This window comes from Ovis aries, chromosome 7 (genome assembly GCF_016772045.2).
Source record: "Ovis aries strain OAR_USU_Benz2616 breed Rambouillet chromosome 7, ARS-UI_Ramb_v3.0, whole genome shotgun sequence".
NCBI classification, from domain to species: domain Eukaryota; kingdom Metazoa; phylum Chordata; class Mammalia; order Artiodactyla; family Bovidae; genus Ovis; species Ovis aries.
Genome location: NC_056060.1, coordinates 69,808,230 through 69,829,516, shown reverse-complemented (window position 1 = coordinate 69,829,516; position 21,287 = coordinate 69,808,230). Strand labels below are relative to the sequence as shown.

The window sequence follows — 21,287 nt, the reverse complement described above, 5'->3', positions numbered from 1 at the left end:
TCAGTTATGTCCCACTCTTTGCAACCCTATGGACTGTCCTCTGTCCATGGGATTCTCCAGGCAAGAATACTGGAGTGGGTTGCCATGCCCTCCTCCAGAAGATCTTCCCAACCCAGGGATGGAACTCCTGTCTCCTGCGTTGGCAGGCAGATTCTTTTACCACTGAGCCACCTGGGAAACCCACTACAGCATGTGGCTAGTTACTACCTTGAACACGACTCAGTCCCTGAACCTCAAAGCATATACATTGTGAGAAACAGACAAGTGAAGAGATGATTAGACTGGAGTGGATTCTTCCAAGTCAGTAGCAATGGAGGGTGAAGAGGCACCTCTGTTCTCTGGGGTGTTGAGAGTACATGGGATGTCTCCCTGAAGGAGCAGTAGACATAGACTGGCCAGGGAACAGTACTGATGTGGCTGATTAGAGATCTGCGGGAGGTCCTGGTTGGCAAGCATGAGGGATAGGCTTGGCAGAATGTGAAATGCCAGGCTTCATCCTGAAAATTAAAATCATTACTTTTTGCTTTAATACTCTTTCTTATAAATTAAATAAATTTTTGGTGTATAGCAAACCTAATTAACCTGAAAAGATTACTTTTAAAGAAGTATTAAAAATAATTTTGTTTTAAAATTCAAAAAACCCCTGAGTATTATGGTATAATTTAGATAACAGATAAACAATTTGTGTACTAATCAAATGTCTTAACTTGATATGTGCTCTACAGAAGACTTTTTTAGGCCAAGAGATATTTTTAGAGAAAGATTTAAAAATCTGTGCTGTTAAAGTTATCTCTTTGTGATTATGATCAAAAGGACTTGATGTAATTATCTATATTTTGATCTCTTAGTTCTGGAAAAGAACTGGTAATTGAAGCAGAATCAAATTTTCAGTAAGAAATACTTAAAAATGTACTTCACTCAGAAATTTTCTAAAGGTCTCTTGGAAAAATTAAGATCTGAGCTAAGAATAGTTTAGATCCTAGTTTTCAAACATTAGCGTCACCTAGAGGAAGTTTTAAAATTTCCTCTGCTCAGCAGACCAATTCACCACAAATCTCTGGGGTGAGACCCACGAGTATTTTTAGAATTCTCTCTAGCTGGCTCCATTGTGTAGCCAAGTATGGAAAACCATCAGTTTTAGACAAATGCATTAACAGTGTAATTGTTAAATTTATCAACTGACCCAAATTAAGAAAATTTTAGCTTTTAAATTGCCTGTCTGGTGATGAGCAAAGTAACTACCATACACTGCAGCAGCGAGGTCTAAGACAAAACTGTGTACTTTCAATGACTTATAACAAATTATTTAGTAACCTGAGCAACCATAGCTGCTATAAATTATTCTAGTCTTGTTCTTAAGGAAGCAAATTAAAAATGCAAATATGTATTATTTCTGAAATTCTTTGCATTTGAGGACTTTATTACTTGCATGATTTCTCCTTTTGCATGCACATTTTTCTGCCAGAAGAGGACATTGGAGGGGAAGATAATTATTTAAATGACTCCAAATGTAGTGAGACAAAAAGACAGCCCTGGTAATCAATTGCATGATCCCCCAGCACCCCTCCACACCCCACCCTCTGCTCATTATACAATTGTCCAATTGAGGATTCTTGGGGCAATTTAAAGTTGTAACTACCTAAACTTATGTAAGATACACGCAGAGTTTTCACATTTGATTTATTCCTATAGAAAAGAAGAAAGAGAGCCCTGTTAAAGTAATCCGCTTCCCAGCAGTTGAATGTACTATGAAAAAAACATCAGTGAAGAAAAGCTAACAAAATACTGGATACAACTGCCGTGAATTCAAAAGGTACAAAACTACAGAAAAAGCGAGTGCCTGTTCTTTCATATTTTACAACTGTCAATGGGAGCCTTAAGTTTGAGATTTAACAACTCTCACCAAGGAGGAGAATCAGGAAATAACCTTCTAAATAATATAAATGGATAAACTAGATCAGGTTATTAAATGCAAAAATCTTATCTGGCTTCCATGGTTGCAACCATGAGCCTCCTGAAGGCTTTCGAGCATAAACATCACAGCACACAGGAAAACCACTGGCTTCCTAGGTGGCGCTGGTGGTAAAGAACCTGCCTGACAGTGCGGTAGAGCAAGAGACTAAGAGACACGGATCCCACCCTTGGGTTGGGAAGATCCCCTGGAGAAGGAAGTGGAAGCTCATTCCAGTATTCTTACCTGGAGAATCCCATGGACAGAGGAGCCTGGCAGGTTATAACAGGGTTACACCAAGGGGGACACAACTGAAGCGACTTAGCACAGGAAAACTATGTGCTGTATACACTCCTCTGTATTTTGTTAAACCATCAATTGAGATGTCGCAGTGTGACAAAAATTATGTCTTGAGATTTATAAAATATGGTATGTGTATTTATCCTTCAAAAATGGGATAAATGAAATATACTCTTCAAATATGAGGAAGTATATAAATATTCATGTTTATTCATTTAGGAAAGAGACACTTAACATTTTGAATTACTTCCACAACTAGTGTGGCAAATACAACTAGATGCCAGACATTTGAGATTTTTTTGTAATTTAAGCTTTTTATTATTGTTTTTCTTTACAGGAACAGGAATAACCTGAGGATATCTTCAACCAAACTACCTAAAAACAAAAGACCTGTTATATAAATTATGCTCTATTTTTGTAATAGATCAAAATACTGTATTGGTGAAAATAAATAGATAGCAAACATAGAAATAAAGTATGTTGTGTTTGTTATCTGACCCCACAAATACGCTTGACTTTATAATTCAGTATATTTGAAAAACAAAGTGAAACACAACAGGCATGCACAATTATGCCAATGTTAAGGACTTCAGATTATACTTGTTAATAGATTTTCTTAATAAAAATAGGAACATCACACATTGCTAGGTACACAGAAACATGATTTTGCTCTAGTGAAGAGCTAAATTGTTGCAGGAGGTAAGTGCTTCCTAATAGGCCTCCAGTGGAATACAACGGAGTTCTGTAAGTATACAGTGTGTTATACTACATAATGGAGAATTATGGTATTTTGCATTTTCCTTGAAATGATAAATTCTGTTAAATTGAAAAAAGAAAACAAACAACAAACTTCCCAAAACATCAGCTGTGCTGACAATCATATTCCCTTGTATGACAGAAGAGTACTAATACATTTTTTTTACTTTTTTTTTTTAAATTAAGAACACTTCTTAGGTTTTTTTTGGCATTTTACATTCAGTGTCCATTGGCTCCTTCTGAGAGTATCCGTGAAGGCTCGGTAAATTTTGCAGTGAACAAGTAAAAAAGGGCTGGCGTGGGTACCAGTGCCAAAAGGGGTAAATCTTGCTCGAGTTTATCCACTCTGGAAATGGAGATGATCCCATAGGCATGGAGCAGCCAGTGGCTGAACAGAACAATGAGTCTTTTCTTTCTGACCAGAAGATCATAGCAGTTCTACAAAATTTTGTAAAAGAAAGAAGAGAGAGATACAGATTATTGGGCTGAATCAACTAGGTAATTTATTATCTTAATTTGAAACATATTATTTTCACATAAAATCATAACCTCAGAATCACAGGGACATAGGAAATCACCCAGTCTTGCTACTATAGTTTACAGATGAGGCAACTCAGGCCTCCTATGTTCAGCACGCCAGTGGCCCCAACGAGACAGGAGCCCACATTTCTAGGTTCTGGTCTGCAACCCCATTCGACCCTGGAAATACTACAGCTGCTTCTGAAAAATCTGAACTGGAAGGGAACTCCACATTTTGTGCCTTCTTCCTGCCCTGGTCCACAGCATCTGAGCCTACAGATGGGAAGCGGGCGGTATATACACCCAATCTCCAGCATTCCTAGAGTCAGCTGCCTGGATACTTAGAAGGGAGCAGAAATGACAGGTGACTACTCTGACTTCCCTTTAACCTTTAATATCACTCTATAATATACAGAAATTGGAAGGCCCAAATTATTATAAAAGTAATATCTAAATGTGCTAATAAACACACTAAAATATAATTTGCAACGGGCTAGTCAACTTTCCCTCATTAAATGGCTCATCAGCTTGGTTCTACGTAAAATAAAGAATTTATGTTTCACTTAAAATACTGTTAATAAGGTTCAACATTTCAATAATCAAATATTTTCTATGTAGATAAATGATATGAAATGATTTTTTTCTCTAACATGCTGGAGAGTTAAGCCTGATTAATTTCCCAAGCAAATACAGTCTAGGATAAAACTTTTTACAAACTGATGAGCCAAAAGCTACTGAGTGACCCTGTTTAGCCAAGGATTACTAAAGCAATCAGCTGTAACATGTATCGTATATGCTATCCTATTCAATAGTCAAATCTATTAAAAAAATAAAAATAAAAAAACCTCTTTAACAAAAGAAAAAAGACATCCTACCTCTATTTCAGAAGCCGACATGTACACAGCCAGAGTGACCAGAGATAATACTAATATAATGTATGGGAAGGCATAGTCTGAAAGACAAACATTGGTATTATGCTGAAAATTAAAATTTCTGAATAAACCATCAAAAAATTCAAACAGTATAATTCTTTTCCTAGACAAAAACCTCAACCAATCCTGGGAGAGATGGAAGCCCTACTGCTCTAAGACAGGGGTCTGCAAACTTTTTCTGTAAAGGGCCAGACAGTGGCTTTGTGGGTCATACAGTCTCCGTCTCAGTCACCCAACTCCACAGTTGCAGTGGGAAAGCAGCCAGGTCATACGTAATGAATAGACGTGTCTGTGTTCAGTAAAATTAACTTTACAAGTTTGAGAGTTATGACATATAAGTTATTCAGACAATAAAATTCAAATTTTATCTAATTGTCACATGTCAAGAAATACTACTACTCTTTTGATCTCCCCCCCCTCCAACAATTAAAAGATGTAAAACTATCCTTGGCCTACCTTTGAAGACCCCTGCCTTAAGGCTTCCACTGATGTAAAAAATTAACCTCTCTCCTATGCATACTAGCTATGTATCAAACTTGGGAGAATTGGGAAATTAATCACTCAATTTTTGATGTTTTGTGGTCCAGATTAGGGAACTTCAGTTGAGAAAGGCTATTATATATAAGGGTAATTCGGCTTTAATTAAAAGGTCATATGTCAATAAGCCTCAAAGGCTAAATGGATCATTCAGTGCTCTTAATGACAAACTTCTAAACATTTCTACTTCAAATATAGTACAGTAAAATAATACTTTAAGTAAAATTTTTACTTTAAAATGCCACTTTTCTTTTAAAATGTTTTAAACATATACAGCTCACGAAAACAAATGGACAGATTGAAAAAAATCGAGTTATTTTTATGCAATTATTTAAAAACAATTCAGTTACTGTTAGGTTGGTGCAAAAGTAATTGCAGTTTTGCACTGTTGAACTTTGTTGTTTGATATTAGAATACCTTCTTAAATAAATGTAGTTATGTCATACTTCATTTTAATGTGCATTTCTCACTTTTTCTTGCGAATAACTTATTACTTGCTGTGTATTTTGTATTTATTACAAAAGCTTATGGAAACAATGTCAGACAAAAAGCAAATTCGAGTGATTTTCTTATTTGAGTTCAAAATGGGTCATAAGGCAGTGGAGACAACTCACAACATCAACAATGCATCTGGCCCAGGAACTGCTAACAAACATTCAGTACAGTGGTCAGTTCAAGGTTTGCAAAGGAGACGAGTCTTGAAGAGGAGGAGCAGAGTGGCCAGCCATCGGAAGTTGACAACAATTGAGAGCCATCTTCAAAGCTGATCCTCTTACAACTACATGAGAAGTTGCCTAAGAACTCAGTGTCAACCATTCTATGGTTGTTTCACATTTGAAACAAACTGGAAAGGTGAAAAAGCTTGATAAGTGGGTGCCTCGAGGGCTGACTGCAAATCAAAAAAATCATCATTTTGAAGTGTCATCTTCTCTTATTCTACACAACAACAACAAACCATTTCTTGATCAGACTGTGACATGCAACGGAAAGTGGATTTTATACAACAGCCTGTGACAATCAGCTCAGTGGCTGGCCCGAGAAGCAGCTCCAAAGCACTTCCCAAAGCCAAACTTGCACCAAAAAAAGGTCATAGTCACTGTTTGGTGGTCTGCTGCCCATCTGATCCACTCCAGCTTTCTGAATCCTGGTGAAACCATCACATCTGAGAAGCATGCTCAGCAAACTGATGAGATGCACTGAAAACTACAACGCCTGCAGCCAGTGTTGGTCAATATAATGGGCCCAGTTCTTCGTGACAATGCCTGACCACAGGTCTGACAAACAGTGCTTCAAAAGTTTAATGAATTGGGCTACAAAGTTTCGCCTCATCTACCATATTCACCTGAACTCTCACCAACCACCTACCACTTCAAGCATCTCAAGAACTTTTTGCAGAGAAAATGCTTACAGAGCCAGGAGGCAGAAAATGCTTTCCAAGAGTTCATTGAGTCCTGAAGCATGGATTTTTACGCTGCAGAAATAAACAAACCTATTTCTTCTTGGAAAAAATGTGTTGGGTGTAATGGTTCCTATTTTGATTAATAAAGATGTATCTGAGCCTAGTTATAATGATTTAAAATTCAGGGTCCAAAGCTACAATTACATTTGTAAAAAACTAATAAAACTATTCATTTCTCTGTAACGCAATAGAACCCATTTGGAACACTGTCAGAAACTCTGAATTATCTATACAAGCCTGATTCCAACTTACTAAATAAATGAATGACTTGTTTGACATTTAGAACCTTTTACTGCCTAAACAGGTTAGGTCCTAACCAACCATTCAAAAAAATCCCAATTAACTTATAAATAGCTAAACAATGTTACTGATGATACAAATTTAAGACCTAGTAGTAAAAAGGATAAAGAGGAAATTTCCAATATGGCCCAAACTTTTGGGGAGCAGAGGGAGGTTCTGGGCTCAGAGTAGGATTTAGAATTGTTCTTATTCTAGGGTTGAAGACAATATAAGATTTTAAGCAACCCTAGGTCTGAGGGTAGTGCCTAAAAATCTGCATTTTAGTTCTGCAGGCAGATCACACTTCAAAATGGGCTTCAATAATACTTCCAATCAAGTAAAAGTTTGTCACTGACATCTTCCTAATTACTCCCAGTGTCTCTTTCCCTAGACCCTGGTATCCTGAGCTACCAGAAGCCTCTTGCTGCTCTACTTTGCTCAAGCTTGCTATATTCTCTTGTCATGGACTAAATGTCTGTGTCCCCCTCAAATTCTTATGTTGAAATCCTAACCCTCAAAGTGATGGTATAAGTAGGTAGAGGGCCTTTGGGATGATTGGGTCATGTGGGTGAAGCTCTCAAGAATGGGATTAGTGCTCTTATAAAAAAAGACCTCAGAGAACTCTCCCCTTTTCTGCCATGTGAGGACTCTGAAAGAAGACAGCCACTGATGAACCAAGAGACAAGTCCTCATCAGACTCCAAATCTGCTGGTGCCTTGCTCTTGGACCTCACAGTCTCCAGAACTGCAAGAAGTCAGTCACTGTTGTTTGTAAGCCACCCAGTCTATGGTATTCTTTTATAGCAGCCTGAACTAGGACACCCCTACAAACCAAAAATTATCTCTCTTTTTCAGCATCATAAAATTGAGTTGTTATGATACCCTCTAGGACTGATCTCAGCAGACTGCGTAAGTTTATAGTTAGTACAAATAAACAATAACTCCTTGATCCTCCCTTGATGAATGTGCTCTGGGCATTATCTAAACACATTCAGTGTGGGAAAAGACATTTTTCAATATAGGTAGCTACAACATAGAAAGCAATGCTATCTGGCAGTCTCCTTAGGTTAACTTCCCAACCTCTCCCTGCTTTCCATGACTTTCCTCTCTCTCCCATTTCACAACCAAGAAGTTCTCTACAATAGAAGCACCTGCTGTCCAGGACACACGGATCTGAGGGCTGACAATTCTTAAATCTTTACAGCCTAGTCAGCTCTCCCAGGTTTGTCCAGTATAAATAACTACCTGTGCTCTTTTGGATATTCCATGAATACCAACCTATTTGCTTCTTCTAACATTCATGCTATCACTGCTGCTGCTGCTGAGTCGCTTCAGCAGTGTCCGACTCTGTCCAACTCTGTGCGACCCCAGAGATGGCAGCCCACCAGGCTCCCCCGTCCCTGGGATTCTCCAGGCAAGAACACTGGAATGGGTTGCCATTTCCTTCTCCATTGTACGAAAGTGAAAAGTAAAAGTGAAGTCGCTCAGTCGTGTCTGACCCTTAGTGACCCCATGGACTGCAGCCTTCCAGGCTCCTCCATCCATGGGATTTTCCAGGCAAGAGTACTAGAGTGGGGTGCCACTGCCTTCTCCGCATGCAATCACTAGTTACTACGTTAGAAATTTCCTTTATTGTTTTCTCCTCCCAATCCCTCAACCCCTGTACTAGATTCCTAGCTTAGTTAACTCTGTCTTTGAAACTGTTCTTCATTCCTGGTGTCTCTCTGCTAGGTCACACAGTCAGTTTACGGCAGTAATCTCTTTACTGATGCCCCAGGGTCTCTTCCCAGCCAATCATCTTCCACACTGCTACCAAGTTATCTTTCTTCAGTGCAAACCTAGTCATGTCACTCTTTCTCCAGAAACCCTTTTAAGAGCAGGTCCCAAGAATAGCAACTTCAAATGCTTACACACAACAGTTAGAAGAATAAAATTATAGGTTCTCAAACACCATGCAGGCCAAAGGAAACAATGTATCAGTCAAATCAGAATATGAGGGTTAAAGACCCTAACTAGCCTCCAATTTCCTCTTCCCTTGGCCTTACTCTCAGCTCCACCCTCACTTTGAACCAAATGCATTACTAAGCTACAGTACTTGCCCAGTGATGTCATCTTGCCCAGTTCCTTCAGGTCGGAAGCTTGTCCCCTGCACCCTGGCAAGCTCCATATACAGATGGTGTCCAACATCCTTGCAATGTTCAATGTCACATGTTCAAAAAGTACCATTCTATGTTTTCAGCTACTTAGTATAGCTTTCCTAGTAGTATGTGAGCTCTTTAACACCAACTTTCATTCTTTTGAGTCACAGATCAGTCTAAATGGTTGCTGAATAAATGAATGAATGGATACATTAAAATTAAAAAATATATTGAGGATTTTTTTTTTTACTGTTTTTAAAAGTTTTTTGATAAAGAAAAACTTAGAAAACTAAGACCGAACTTGATGGTAAACAACATACGATATTAAGAGTTATTTCCATTTGTTATATGTAAAAACCAGTTTTTGTGTCATTTACACTCAGATTTTAAAAAACCTTCCTATGAGGTTGTGAGCTTCAAATACAAAGTATTTTCTAAACAAGCTAGTTTTGATTAAGAATGATGATGTGTTTTAGCAAAAACGTATAGTATGGCTTATTTTCAAGGATAAAAACAAAACTACTTTAAAGAACAAGGTCCAATATTATACTCAGGGAAAAAATTGTTTATCACATATAATAAATATATTTCATTGATGTTACCCATCAAACTTACATAAAAGGCCTCCACCAACTGCCTGAAGCACAGTTAAAATTGGGAAGAAGTAAAGTGCAGCATAAATACTTTTAAATCGATCCGACTTCCCTAATCCACAGGCAATCTTTTTCACCAGAAGAGGTCGGAGCAGCATCATTAATACCAAGCAGAATGCATAATAGATAAATACAATGGTGTATCTGGAAAATAAAATAGAAAATTGTTACATCACAAACATGTTTTAAAATGTCCTTTTATCATTGATCATTTTAAAATCAAAGATCCTGAAAAAGGTTTAAAAAGTCTACTGGTCAAATATTCAGATTGGTAAAGGGTTGGCCAGAAAGACTCTCATGTATTGCTGTAAAGAGCATGGTTCCCTTCTGGTAGGCAGTTTGGAAATGTGTATCAAAAATCGCAAAATGTTTATATCAACTTTAATCCAGAAAGATTACTTGTAGAAATTAATCAAAGGGAAGCAATCAGATATACACAAAGACCCAATGAACAAGCATTTTTACTGAATCGCATGATAAAGAAAACCCAGGAAGAAAATATTCAACAATAGGAAAGTGGTTAAATTTTAGAATATATTTTTGCTGGACTACTATGCAGACATTAAAAATCCAATTATGAAAGAAACATTAACAAAACTGTGCCTCATACATTAAATGACAACAGATTATAAATGGCATGTGAATAATATATATTTAACACTTAAAAAAATACATATATACATACAGAAATGCAACTGGAAAGACATTTTTAGCAGTGATCATCTTAAGAAATGGAATTATAGATTTTTTATCTGGGGTATGCTTTTTCTGTTTTGCAAATGTCCTATAATGTAATTTTTTAAAATCACAAAAAAGTTGTAAAAAGATACTCTCTCTCTGTATTAGCAGATTATAGTTTCTAGCTCTTTATGTTGACTAATGGAATTTCTGTGTATATATTTCTAACTTCCTTTTCATGAGGATTTAAATATATTTTTACTAACTTACATTTAAACCCTCTCCTGTGCAGAGGAAAGTCGAGGGAAGCACAAGAGCTGTCCCAAATCACTGACCACTTGCCTGTTCACACAGCTCAGTGATCCAGGATCCCTGTGCTCTCATGATGCTTTCAGGTCCAGCCCTGTACTGTACTGCATTATTTCAAGCCTGACTTCCTGGAGAATGAGTTTTTTTCTCTTGTTAGGCCTCCTTCTACCAACATCAAAACAAAGTAAAATCTGTCTATTCCTGCCTGTTCCTTAGGAGCTCCAAAAAGACTACTATTTTAATCAGTTTATATGTATAAATTATATGTCTGGCTGTCTCTATATATAAAAGGAATAAATAATTTACAGGACTTAAAAGGTAGGCAGGCAGTTAGAAAAGGTTCTCATATCTCTATATCTGGATCTTATTTTTAGATCTCATTTTTTGAAAACTATCTTTTTACATACGTACATTTTTTTGGACATTCAGTATTACTAAGACTTGCACAAAAAGGTCTGTTTTGTTCAGCATATTACATAACGGTAAATTTCTATAAGTATGAGAATATAAATACCAGACTCTACTATTTTACCTTTACTGAGAAAAACACATCAAAATGAACACCAACAATTCACAGGAATTCTAAAAATGTAGTCTGGGATAGTATTATACAAAATCTGATTAATTTGATATTTTAAAAACAAAATCCACTGGTGAAAGTTACATTTATTGGGGGGTGGGGTGGGGAGAAAGAACATTAACCCAAGTACTCTAATAATAATGCCAGCTACTTGGAAGTGCTTCCTATATGTAAGGCGCACTTATTTAATCCTCACAGTCACCTTACAGGGTATCGTTCTTCCCATTTTTACCAATGGGAAGGTCGAGGTTACAAGAGGTTCTTAACATGTTCAAATTAACAGCTAATAGGCTCGCGATTCAAACTCCACAGCCCATATTATTTCCTATTAAGTCAGATATTGCTTCTCTGTTGTATATCAAAAAGGTTTTCCTTATAATTCCCTTTCTAAGAAACATATAGTTTATTTTAGAAGTGCTTAGATACTTCAACATCAACACTAAAATACTTTCACTTCTATTATACTAAGATGTACTTCTATTTCCTCTTATCAGACTATCACTTTAGAAAAGAAAATAATTTCTGTTTATCTTCCCTAGTGCCTAGGAGCCATTTCAAAAGGCTCAATCTGCTGAAATGAATGAAATCTACAATCACAATTTTTTAAAAAAATGATCTTAATGAATACTTACAATGGGTAGACAGCTTCATGAGTGCAGTGCACTGTGGTCACGTAATCTGGACTTGGGTTGTAAAGCATGGTGTACCAATCAGAAAGCATCAATACTCGACAGGAACGGATATAAAGCACACCAACTGGCTCGCTCACAAGTAAGGTGATGATAGCTGCCATAGTGCATTCAAACAGTGCAGTAATGTGCTGGAAAAGGGCACTGGAACTGAGAAAAGAAAGGAAGGACAACCACCAGAGAATTCTCAGCATGTAACTGGCTTTTAATAAAACCTGTACATGCTCCAAAATATGGATTCTGAAAAGAAGTTGTAACTGATCAATCCTGAAACAAAAAAATCTTCTACATAGGTAAGAAGAGCAAAGAACATACAAAAACTACACGGGAAGAATTTAACCTTGGTTACTAAAAAGGGATAAATACTTATCCCAGATAGCAATGTGCCTGTATTGTCTAAATGTGTAGAAGAGCAGAAATTGGATCTACTTTTATATTCAGTATCTCTCCAAACTATTAAAAATGTCTTAAAAGTTTATCTATGCATCATTTTAAATTATTTTAAACATTAAAAGTACATAAAAGATTATACATAATATACATTAATTAAAAATATAAGAAACAATGTAAGCTCACCAGTATTAACAACTTATATCTATCTGTTTCTCCCCATTCCATATTCCTGTCTCTCCCCTAGAAATAACCATTATATTAAATTGCCTTTATTGGTTTTGCTAAACAGTTTTTATTCCATCTGTATTTATACTTCAAAATTACTATTTAGTTTTGCTTATTTTTCAACATGATAAAGAGATATAACCTTTCTCAGATTTTTGTTCCCACTCAGACAGAATTACATTTCTAAGATTCATTTATAGCCCTGCTTATAGCTGAAGTTCAGTCATGTTCATTGCTTTAAAATATTCTACTTGTGATCTATTATTTATCTATCCTGCTTTGTTAGTAAAGCATGTTGCAAATGTCTTCCTATCAGTTCATGGGCTGAAATGTCATTTTTTTGTGTGATGTCATTTTATGAACAAATGTTCTGAATTTTAACATAGTTGGCTTTATCAAATTTTAAATTTCTGGTTAACAGATTCTCACCCTAAGAAAAATATTATCTTGTATTTTCGTCTAAAAGTTTTAAGGTTTTGCTTTTCATGTTTCGATCTTTAATACATTTAGAAGAGATTTCTGTGTATAAGTTAAAAGAGATTTCTGTGTTTAAGTTAGAATATAACTTTAGCTTTTCCCATTTGAATGTCCAACTGTGCAGGAGCAGCCTTCTAACTGAAGAGTTAACTCCTTCCCTCACCAAGCTGCCATGTCACCCCTGCCATAAAAAGTTCCCTGTATAACTAGGCTGCTTTTAGGTTCTCGGCTTCGTTCCTGGGGTTCATTTATCTATCCCTGAGACAACAGAACGATAGTAATTTCCTGATATTACATATATTCTTCTACTTTTTCAGTGGTTTTGGTCACTCTTGGGTCACTCTTGGTCCACTTTTGCTTGCTGGAATGAATGTGCTAATTTATCATCAGTTATTTACTTGGGTATTCATTGATTAGTCTATTAAAATGGGAGGTGGGTACAGAAGTGGAGAATGTGACTCAGGAGTCTAGATGGGCCTTTGCACTTCCATATAAGTTATAGAACTAGCTTGTCAAGTTCCACTGTATAAATCCAATGTAGCTTAGCTACCTTGGTCTTGGCTACCTCACAGAACTGTGATTCTATAAATGAAGGAAGGAAGGAACTGATTTTGTATACTTATAGCCAGCCTCTTAAACTCTCATTTATAATATCTAGTCTATAGATGCTCTTGAGTTTTCTCCTTGAACAATGTTTCAGTTATCTACCACTGCATAGCAAACTACCCTAAAACTTAATGGCTTAAAGCAACCACCACTGATTATATTTTACTATCCTGTGGTTTGACTGGGCTCAACTGAAATAATGAAGAGCAAGTTCACAGAATTCTTCCTAGGAATCAAAACACATTCCAAGCAGAATAAATAAAAAGAAATTCACACCAATACACATTATACTCAAGCTTCAGAACACCAAAGATAAAAGAGCTACGGGTGAGCAGCGCCTGTGTGCTGACAGCCAGCACCTATTCCACACGAGATACTCACTTTGCACACCACAGCCAAGCAAGCCCAGCCACGAGATGAGTGCATCCCAACTCAACATCATGTGGAACAGAAAGAAAGGACTACCCAGCTGCTGTTGGCAATTAGCCTTAGGCAACCCAACCCTACTGCCAGCTGTGGCTCCAGCTCAGGGTGGGTTTGCTTGTTTCTGAAAGAGAAGAGTTCTCAAAGATCCCCCTCACCCCACCCCATTCCTGTGAGACCAGCAATGTCTTCCATAGCACGTCTCTCCCAGACTTTAGGTATTCCATGCAAGAAGATCACCGAAGCTCCTAATGAGCCCAAGGTGCTGGAAGCAGAACTCCTAAGCCATTTTACACAGATGAAGATCGAGTATGTAAGTAAGTGTGTACACTTTCATATTATAGAACCCAATCTTTTGCTTCTTTATAGAATTCATATTTTTGGAGGCAGAATCCGAACCTTATCGATTCTTGACATGACTTTAGTAGCGTTCTTACTGGCTTTCTACTCATCATACTCTCCAGTCAACTACGTAATCTTTCACAAAATGGAATCTGCTTCTAAAACTCCCCTTATTAATCTACTTCAGTGAGTCCCATCTGCCTTTCAGGAGAAGTACTTCCTGCCAGCCTTATCTCCCATACTACCTGGCCTTACGAAACTGCTTGCTTCCTCACTGCTTCACTCATCTCAGCATGCGCCATGCTCCACCTCAAGACACATGTCGCCCACCTGGCAAATGGTGTATCCTTTAAGATCAGATCTGGGGTTATTCCCAGGTCCTAGGAATATTTCCTAAGACTCTCCCAGCCCCAGATCGCTTTATATCTTGGTCTTATTCAGTCCCTATTTCTCCCAGCACCCTCAGCTCTCATTTCTTGGTTACATTGTGCTCTCCCTTCGCTCTAGATTTTTGCACGTTTCTCCTGCTGATAAACTCTCCCTTCAATTTCTCTCAAAAACAACACATTTTTTTCAAAGTTCAGCTTAAAATCAGTTTTTTCTCCTGTGACATCACCCTATTCCCTCTCTAAGCTAGCCTTAAAACTATGTCCATACCTCTACCAGAGACCCTCACATACTCCGCGACGGTTTCTTTACCTCATCCACTGGACTGTGAGCATCCACACTTTAGTCATTTCTGAATCCCACAACCTAGTATAGTACCTGGCACACTGCAAACATCCCTAAAGATTGTTGCATGAATACATCTGGAAAACAGATCACAAAAGAAGCACAACTTCTGGCTTCATTACATAAAATATGCATTTTCTGCCTATCTCTGCTCTGGCCTCAAAGAAAAACAAATACTAAACTCTGGGAAAAGCAAACAGGCCAGAAAGGGAAGTTTTGATTAGTGTCTAGCCTATCTTTTTGAACTGTGGTGCTAGAAAAGACTCTTCAGAGTCCCTTGGACAGCAAGGAGACCAAACTAGTCCATCCTAAAGGAAATCAGTCCTGAATATTCATTGGAAGGACTGATGCTGAAGCTGAAGCTCCAATACTTTGGCCACCTGATGCAAAGAACTGACTCACTGGAAAAGATTCCGATGCTGGGAAAGATTGAAGGCAGGAGAAGTGGATGACAAATAATGAGATGGTTGGATGGCATCACCAATTCAATGGACATGAGTCTGAGCAAGCTGCGGGAGTTGGTGATAGACAGGGAAGCCTGGCGTGCTGCAATCTATGGGGTCGCAAAAGAATCAGACACAACTGAGCGACTGAACTGAACTATGCATTCTCAGTGGGCACTAGGACTCCCAAGGAGATAAGAATTGATCCCTGAGTATAAAATAATATTACACTTCTGATATATAAAGTCCATATATACATACACTATATAAATCAATAAACAGTATATCTGTGACACTAAAATTTCATGGAATTTTATGGAAATGGAAAAAGACCCTGATGCTGGGAGGGATTGGGGGCAGGAGGAGAAGGGGACGACAGAGGATGAGATGGCTGGATGGCATCACCAACTTGAAGCACATGAGTTTGGGTGAACTCTGGGAGTTGGTGATGGACAGGGAGGCCTAGCATGCTGCGATTCATGGGGTTGCAAAGAGTCGGACACGACTGAGCAACTGAACTGAACTGAGGTGAAATTAGGGGGAAAAAGTATCTTAAAAGGCTTTTTACGGAGGAAAGAATGAAAAAGTTTGAGAAACATGAGTCTAGCCTGCTTCCTTGATTCTAAGTACAATGTCTCAGGAAAGAGATGGGCCTTGTATTTCTTGCTACCAACTTCTTAAGTAAAACATAGTTATGCAAACTCCTTTTTAAGCCCACCTCCTTTCCTGTCTAAGCACCGATCATATCCCTGCTTTATCCCCAAGCCAAGGCTCTACCTTCTGCTCTAACATTCTCTCAAACCATATCTGATGTTTTAGTTCAAATGTATTTGGTGAGGTACATTCATTAACCCCACCTCTTCTCCATTCCAAGCTATAAAGTTCCAAATAAGCAATTATTTCACTTGAGCTCTGTTAATCACATTTCTTTTCTCACCTTCATCTCTCATCATTCTACAACAGAAACTAAAAGCAGGATGAGAGCTGCTTTAAAAAAAAATTTAATGGCTTCTTTTCTGAGAAATAATGAATGCTTTTCCAATGTAAATAATCAATGTGGACTTATCTGGTAGGTCCAGAAAAGTACTGATTCTACTTCCATCTGACCATCCTCTCCACTTCCGTTCCTATCACTGGAGTCTAGCCATCACTACTTTTTGGACAACAGCTTTCTAGTATGTCTTACCTTTAATCTGCCCTCCACAGAAGGGCAGATTAGAATTGCATTGTCTTCTTAAAACATATACCCAAGATACTCTTTTTCCAAACAAAAACCTTCACCAATAAATCATTCATTGGCAAATACCTAGTATCTATCATGTGCCAGCAACTGTGCTGGTCTCTGGAGAGTCCACAGATAACAGTGGGGACAACCCCCTCATGGAGCCTATAATCAGGGGTGGGAGAGAACATGAAATGAGGAGACAAACATGACTACAAATTGTGTTGAGTGCTAACTACAAAGCAACAACAACAAAATACCAGTGCTTCTGAAAAAGAAAAATAATGAGGACAGGCCTACTTTAGATTGGTCAGTGAAGGCTTCTCTAAGCAGGCGTAATTTAAACTGAGATTGAAAGGGGAAAAGCTGCTAAGTAAAAAAGGTGCAGGGAGAAGAGAGTATTTCAGGCAGAGAAGAGTTTGGGGAAAGGGACAGGACCTAAAGCAGGAAAGATGCTGAGATGTTAAGAGGAACCAACAGTCAGGATGGCTGAAATGTACTACAGTAGAATTTGGTTCCTCACTCCCAGTGGAATAAGGTTCACATCATTACCAAGAACTTTCACGTTCTGGCCTCGGCCCCTTTCTCACCCTCTTTTTTATTACCTTTCTCTCATATGCTATCCACACTTTGAACACCCAACTACTCCCATTCCCACCCGTAAGAGATCACATGTTTTATACTTCTATGCCAGTGTTCACACTGTTGCCTCTGCCTGAAATGTTCCTTTTTTGATGTGTTTCAGGCAACACCAGGCACGATCTCATCTCTTCCATTCTCTGTGACTCCAGACCATTTAGTTTATAAAGCTTTTATACACTTTTTGATTCTATACTTTCAAGACTGATATGTATTATAATTAGTTGTGTATCTATTTGTCTTCTCTATAAGATTAGGGCTATCAACCACATCAATTATTTTTGTATCTCTTCTCCTGATGTTTAGAAGTAAACATCAAACACAATGCTCAGTAAGTTTTTGCGGATTTTAGTATGCGTTTTCATAATTAGGTTGCAGCCCTAACACTTAAACTACATTATACTCGATTACTAGTATTAAACTGCAAAGATTTTTGTCTCAGAACAATAAACAGTTTGTAATCACAGCCAATTCTTTGCAAAAAACCAATAAAGACAATTAAGAAATAAAAATTAAATAAAATATTCCTCCAGTTTCACTCAGAGTAAAACAAAGGACATCTCCCTTAATATTTACGGAGGCATCCTCTAGCAGTTTTCTGGCCACAGTCAAAAGTAATCAGAAGATAAAAGAAAAACGAGCCTGCCACTTGTAAAATAACAGAGGCATAATTACTTGATAAGGTCTTCTAAATGACAACTATTCCAACATCAGTGCATTCAGATATATTTAGAGAACAGTGCTAACCTCTTTTTCCCTGAGTACCATTCAATGAAGAACCAATGTAAAACGAGAGGAAGCATAGCCATAAAGCCAAGATAGAGCCAATCATAAAGTTCTGGAGACTCTGTGCAAGGCTGACAGTATTTCTGCGCATTTGTTCTCTGCCCTCTTGGACACACCTACAATATATAAGAACAGTATTTTATGTACAGATATTATTTTAGAACATGAACACTCTCCCAAAATTGTTCACTAAGATGTCACATTTCAGTTTAAACATCTGTTTACATGTGCATCTTTTAAAGATAAAAGAGAAAACATAAATTTAAAAAGTCTGAATTGTATGTGTTATACCTGCATAATAGTTACTAAAAATAGCTGACTAAGTTACATGAAAATCTAGTCATTAACACCATATAAAAACTGCAGAGAAATGCTCTGGAGTGGTAATGTTAGATTTTTGTCCAAGTCACTTTTCTATATTAATAAAAAGTAATCAGAAATTATTAAATTATCCATTAAAAAATACTTAGTAACTGTGACTGTCACAAAGATGTATTCTAGACAATACGACAACACAAATGAGAATTTTATTAACGCCTCCATATTCTTTTTTGGGTTGAAATACACTAAAGAAAAAAGTTATTCTACATGTCCCAACATTTCAGAAGCAAACAGATTTTACAAATGAAATAAACATACAAAGTTAAGACTTACCCCACATTCTCCATATATTTCAGTTGAGCCATTTTTAAATAACAGGGTCTTCCCACAGTAAAGTCCAAGGCATGCTGGTTGAATATCGACAGCTTTTTAAAAACAAATGCCAGTACAGTAACATCTTTTGTGATTATAAAAAATTAGGTAATAACAGCTGAAACAGTTGGCAGAAAGTATCTCAACACAGTTTCAAGGAAAAAAATATGTAATAGACAAAAGTCTTGATGCATGTATTTAGTTTTCCTTCTACACTGTGACTACTGAGGGTTACATGGCACCTTGTTGCTAATACCGTTCCTTAAGATCAAGGTCTTCAGCCAGCAAGACAGACTCTGCCCAGGACTCAAAGCCTAGCCTGGAATGTCTCCAATGGCTCCAGCCAGTCACTCACCTTGACTGGAAGGTCTAGACTTTTGAATTTCCCTTTTTTTTTTTTAAACTAGAGGATTAATAGAGGATTTTTGCCCCGAAAGAACATTAAGTCATGCCTTAAAACACGTGAAAATTATCATCACCTCCCTTCATGACAGAACACCATTTTAATACCAGAAAAGCAGAAAGGACGAAATTTCAGAATAAAAGGACTTTAAGGCAAATAAATTCACTTTATAAGAAGCCTAGTAAGTTATCCTAACTTTTGTCATTTTTGTGGAGGACAGGTGAAAATTTCATCAAGGCTGTCACTGGGCCTCTGACCAGTACTTAGGAAGCACTGCCTTAGAATCAACCCTCTGATCTCAAGCCTTAGACAACATACAAAGCAGCTCTTTTTAACCAAAAAACTCAGGGCCTACAGATTGTCTTTGACCTCAGCTACAGGGAAAAGTTATCATCAAAGGAATTTTTTCATCAGTGACATCTGATTCCCCTCAATCATTGATTTGTTCACTCAGTAAACATGCATTAAGTGTGATTCCACTGGTGAGAGAGCCGGACAGATCCACAGGGGAACATGACAGAGGCCATACCCTCAAAGAACCTACACCCTACTGTGGAATAAGTCCTGGTCAAATGGGAATTTGGGAAATTAAGCTTTTCCTGAAAAATCATTTCCCAAATTCTTCATGAATTCACAATCTAGAGACTGCCTGATCCACAATACTTTCTCCTTTCAAATTGGAGTAGACTCTTTTCTTTCTCCTTGTGCTGTTAAGAAAAACAGAAACAGCACAGACTAAAATGCCTCAAGTTTAATATGTTCACCTTTGTCAAATTTCTGACTAAAAAAAAAAAAGAAACCATAGGCTTCTTTACCTTGTCATTTAAAAAATTTTTTCACTATCGCAGGTGCTTCTTTTCACTTATTATTTATGTATTTATATTTATTATTTTTGGCTGCCCTGGGTCTTCGCTGCTGCTCTCTGGCTTGGAGCGAGCTTCTTCCTTGTTGCGGCCTCCCCTTGCCAAGCACTGGGCTCTAGAGTCCTGGCTCAGTAGTTGTGGTGCTGGGGCTTAGCTGCTCTGGGGCATGTAGGATATTCTCAGACCAGGGACTGAACCCCTGTGCCCTGAATTGGCCGGCAGATTCTTAACCACTGGACCACTAGGAAAGTTCAGCACTTATTTTTAAATCAACTGTAATCACAAACTAATAGACCAAAGCGAGTTGTTTCAGATTTTTTGAGAACGCATAAGTTAAAAATTGGAAACTTCTATACCAATTTTGCATCTAACAGCTGCTTAATAAATACATCTGACTGTAAATAATCCACAATTTCTCAAAACCAAAGACCTGAAAATCAGCAATGATAAATTGAAAGCAAAAGCTTATTGTTTAGTCGCTCAGTCGTGTCCGACTGTTTTGCGACCCCAAAGACTGTAACCAGCCAGGATCCTCTGTCCATGGGATTGCCCAGACAAGAATACTGGAGTGGGTTGCCATTTCCTTCTCCAATAAGCAAAAGCTTATTGTCCACTAAAACAACAACCACCACCCTAGCTCCCACTGTCCGCTCACCCGTTCCCCTTGGAGATATGAATTTTTAATTGTTTTGAAACCGTCATGGTCCTTTGGGAACGGACCCCAAAACTTAAGTTTGATGCTGAAGCAAGACACAACAGTAAAGCAGCATTAATTTCTGCTTTCTTTACTGTTTTCCTGCACTTAATGCCTGCGCTTTAAATTCTCAAGTTAACCCTCCGGAATATTAAAGAGACTGAAAAAAGGCATTGAGGTTACAGTCTGAATAAACAAAGGCCTGGCCTTTCCCGCGTACGCAGCCGGCCTTCTTTCTGCAGTCAGTTCCCCAGTTCGCTTTGCCTGGGACAGAGACTATCCCCATCCCACCTTGGTCCGGCCAAAAACGCGTGGGAACAAAGGACAAGGACTCGCCGCTATCCGGAGGCCACCCGCTGGAGCCAAGCGCAGAGATGGCAGCGTAGGGTAGAAGCAAGGACTAAGATAAACGCGTCCCAGGACCTTGACGACCACTCACCCATCAGCAGCTTGTAGGTTTACCTTGGAGAGGCTCGCGGATTAGCAGACCAAGCCACCTCGCCCGGACATCCGGGCCAAAGTGCCCTCGACGGCTCCGCCTCCTGGTAACCCGGGCGACCGCTCCGA

The 21,287-nt window shown here is 38.1% G+C and overlaps 2 protein-coding genes across 9 annotated transcripts in view; one reads left to right on the top strand and one right to left on the bottom strand.

Moving 5' to 3' along the window:
- CCDC175 (coiled-coil domain containing 175) overlaps positions 1–2,726 on the top strand; it is a 79,669-nt gene extending 76,943 nt beyond the window's left edge. For both annotated transcript variants that reach the window (XM_012181753.5, XM_060418110.1), the window contains 2 exons: positions 1,693–1,813; positions 2,589–2,726. In XM_012181753.5, coding sequence (XP_012037143.3) covers positions 1,693–1,778 — 86 coding nt within the window. In that variant the 3' untranslated portion in view covers positions 1,779–1,813; positions 2,589–2,726. The remainder of the gene's footprint in view (positions 1–1,692; positions 1,814–2,588) is intronic.
- On the bottom strand, positions 2,432–21,242 carry JKAMP (JNK1/MAPK8 associated membrane protein). 7 transcript variants are annotated; one of them, XM_042252583.2, is made up of 7 exons: positions 21,012–21,242; positions 18,722–18,813; positions 18,029–18,183; positions 11,723–11,929; positions 9,486–9,667; positions 4,402–4,478; positions 2,432–3,445 (listed from the first exon to the last, which is right to left on the bottom strand). In XM_042252583.2, exons 3-7 carry the CDS (start codon positions 18,088–18,090, stop codon positions 3,227–3,229), a joined length of 747 nt encoding a protein of 248 aa, XP_042108517.1. In that variant the 5' UTR covers positions 18,091–18,183; positions 18,722–18,813; positions 21,012–21,242; the 3' UTR covers positions 2,432–3,226. The 7 variants fall into 7 exon arrangements, with proteins under 7 accessions (XP_042108517.1, XP_004010739.1, XP_004010740.1 ...); XM_004010690.5 differs by having other exon boundaries at positions 21,160–21,242; XM_004010691.4 differs by having other exon boundaries at positions 18,722–18,795; positions 21,160–21,242.
- Positions 21,243–21,287: the final 45 nt, after the last annotated feature.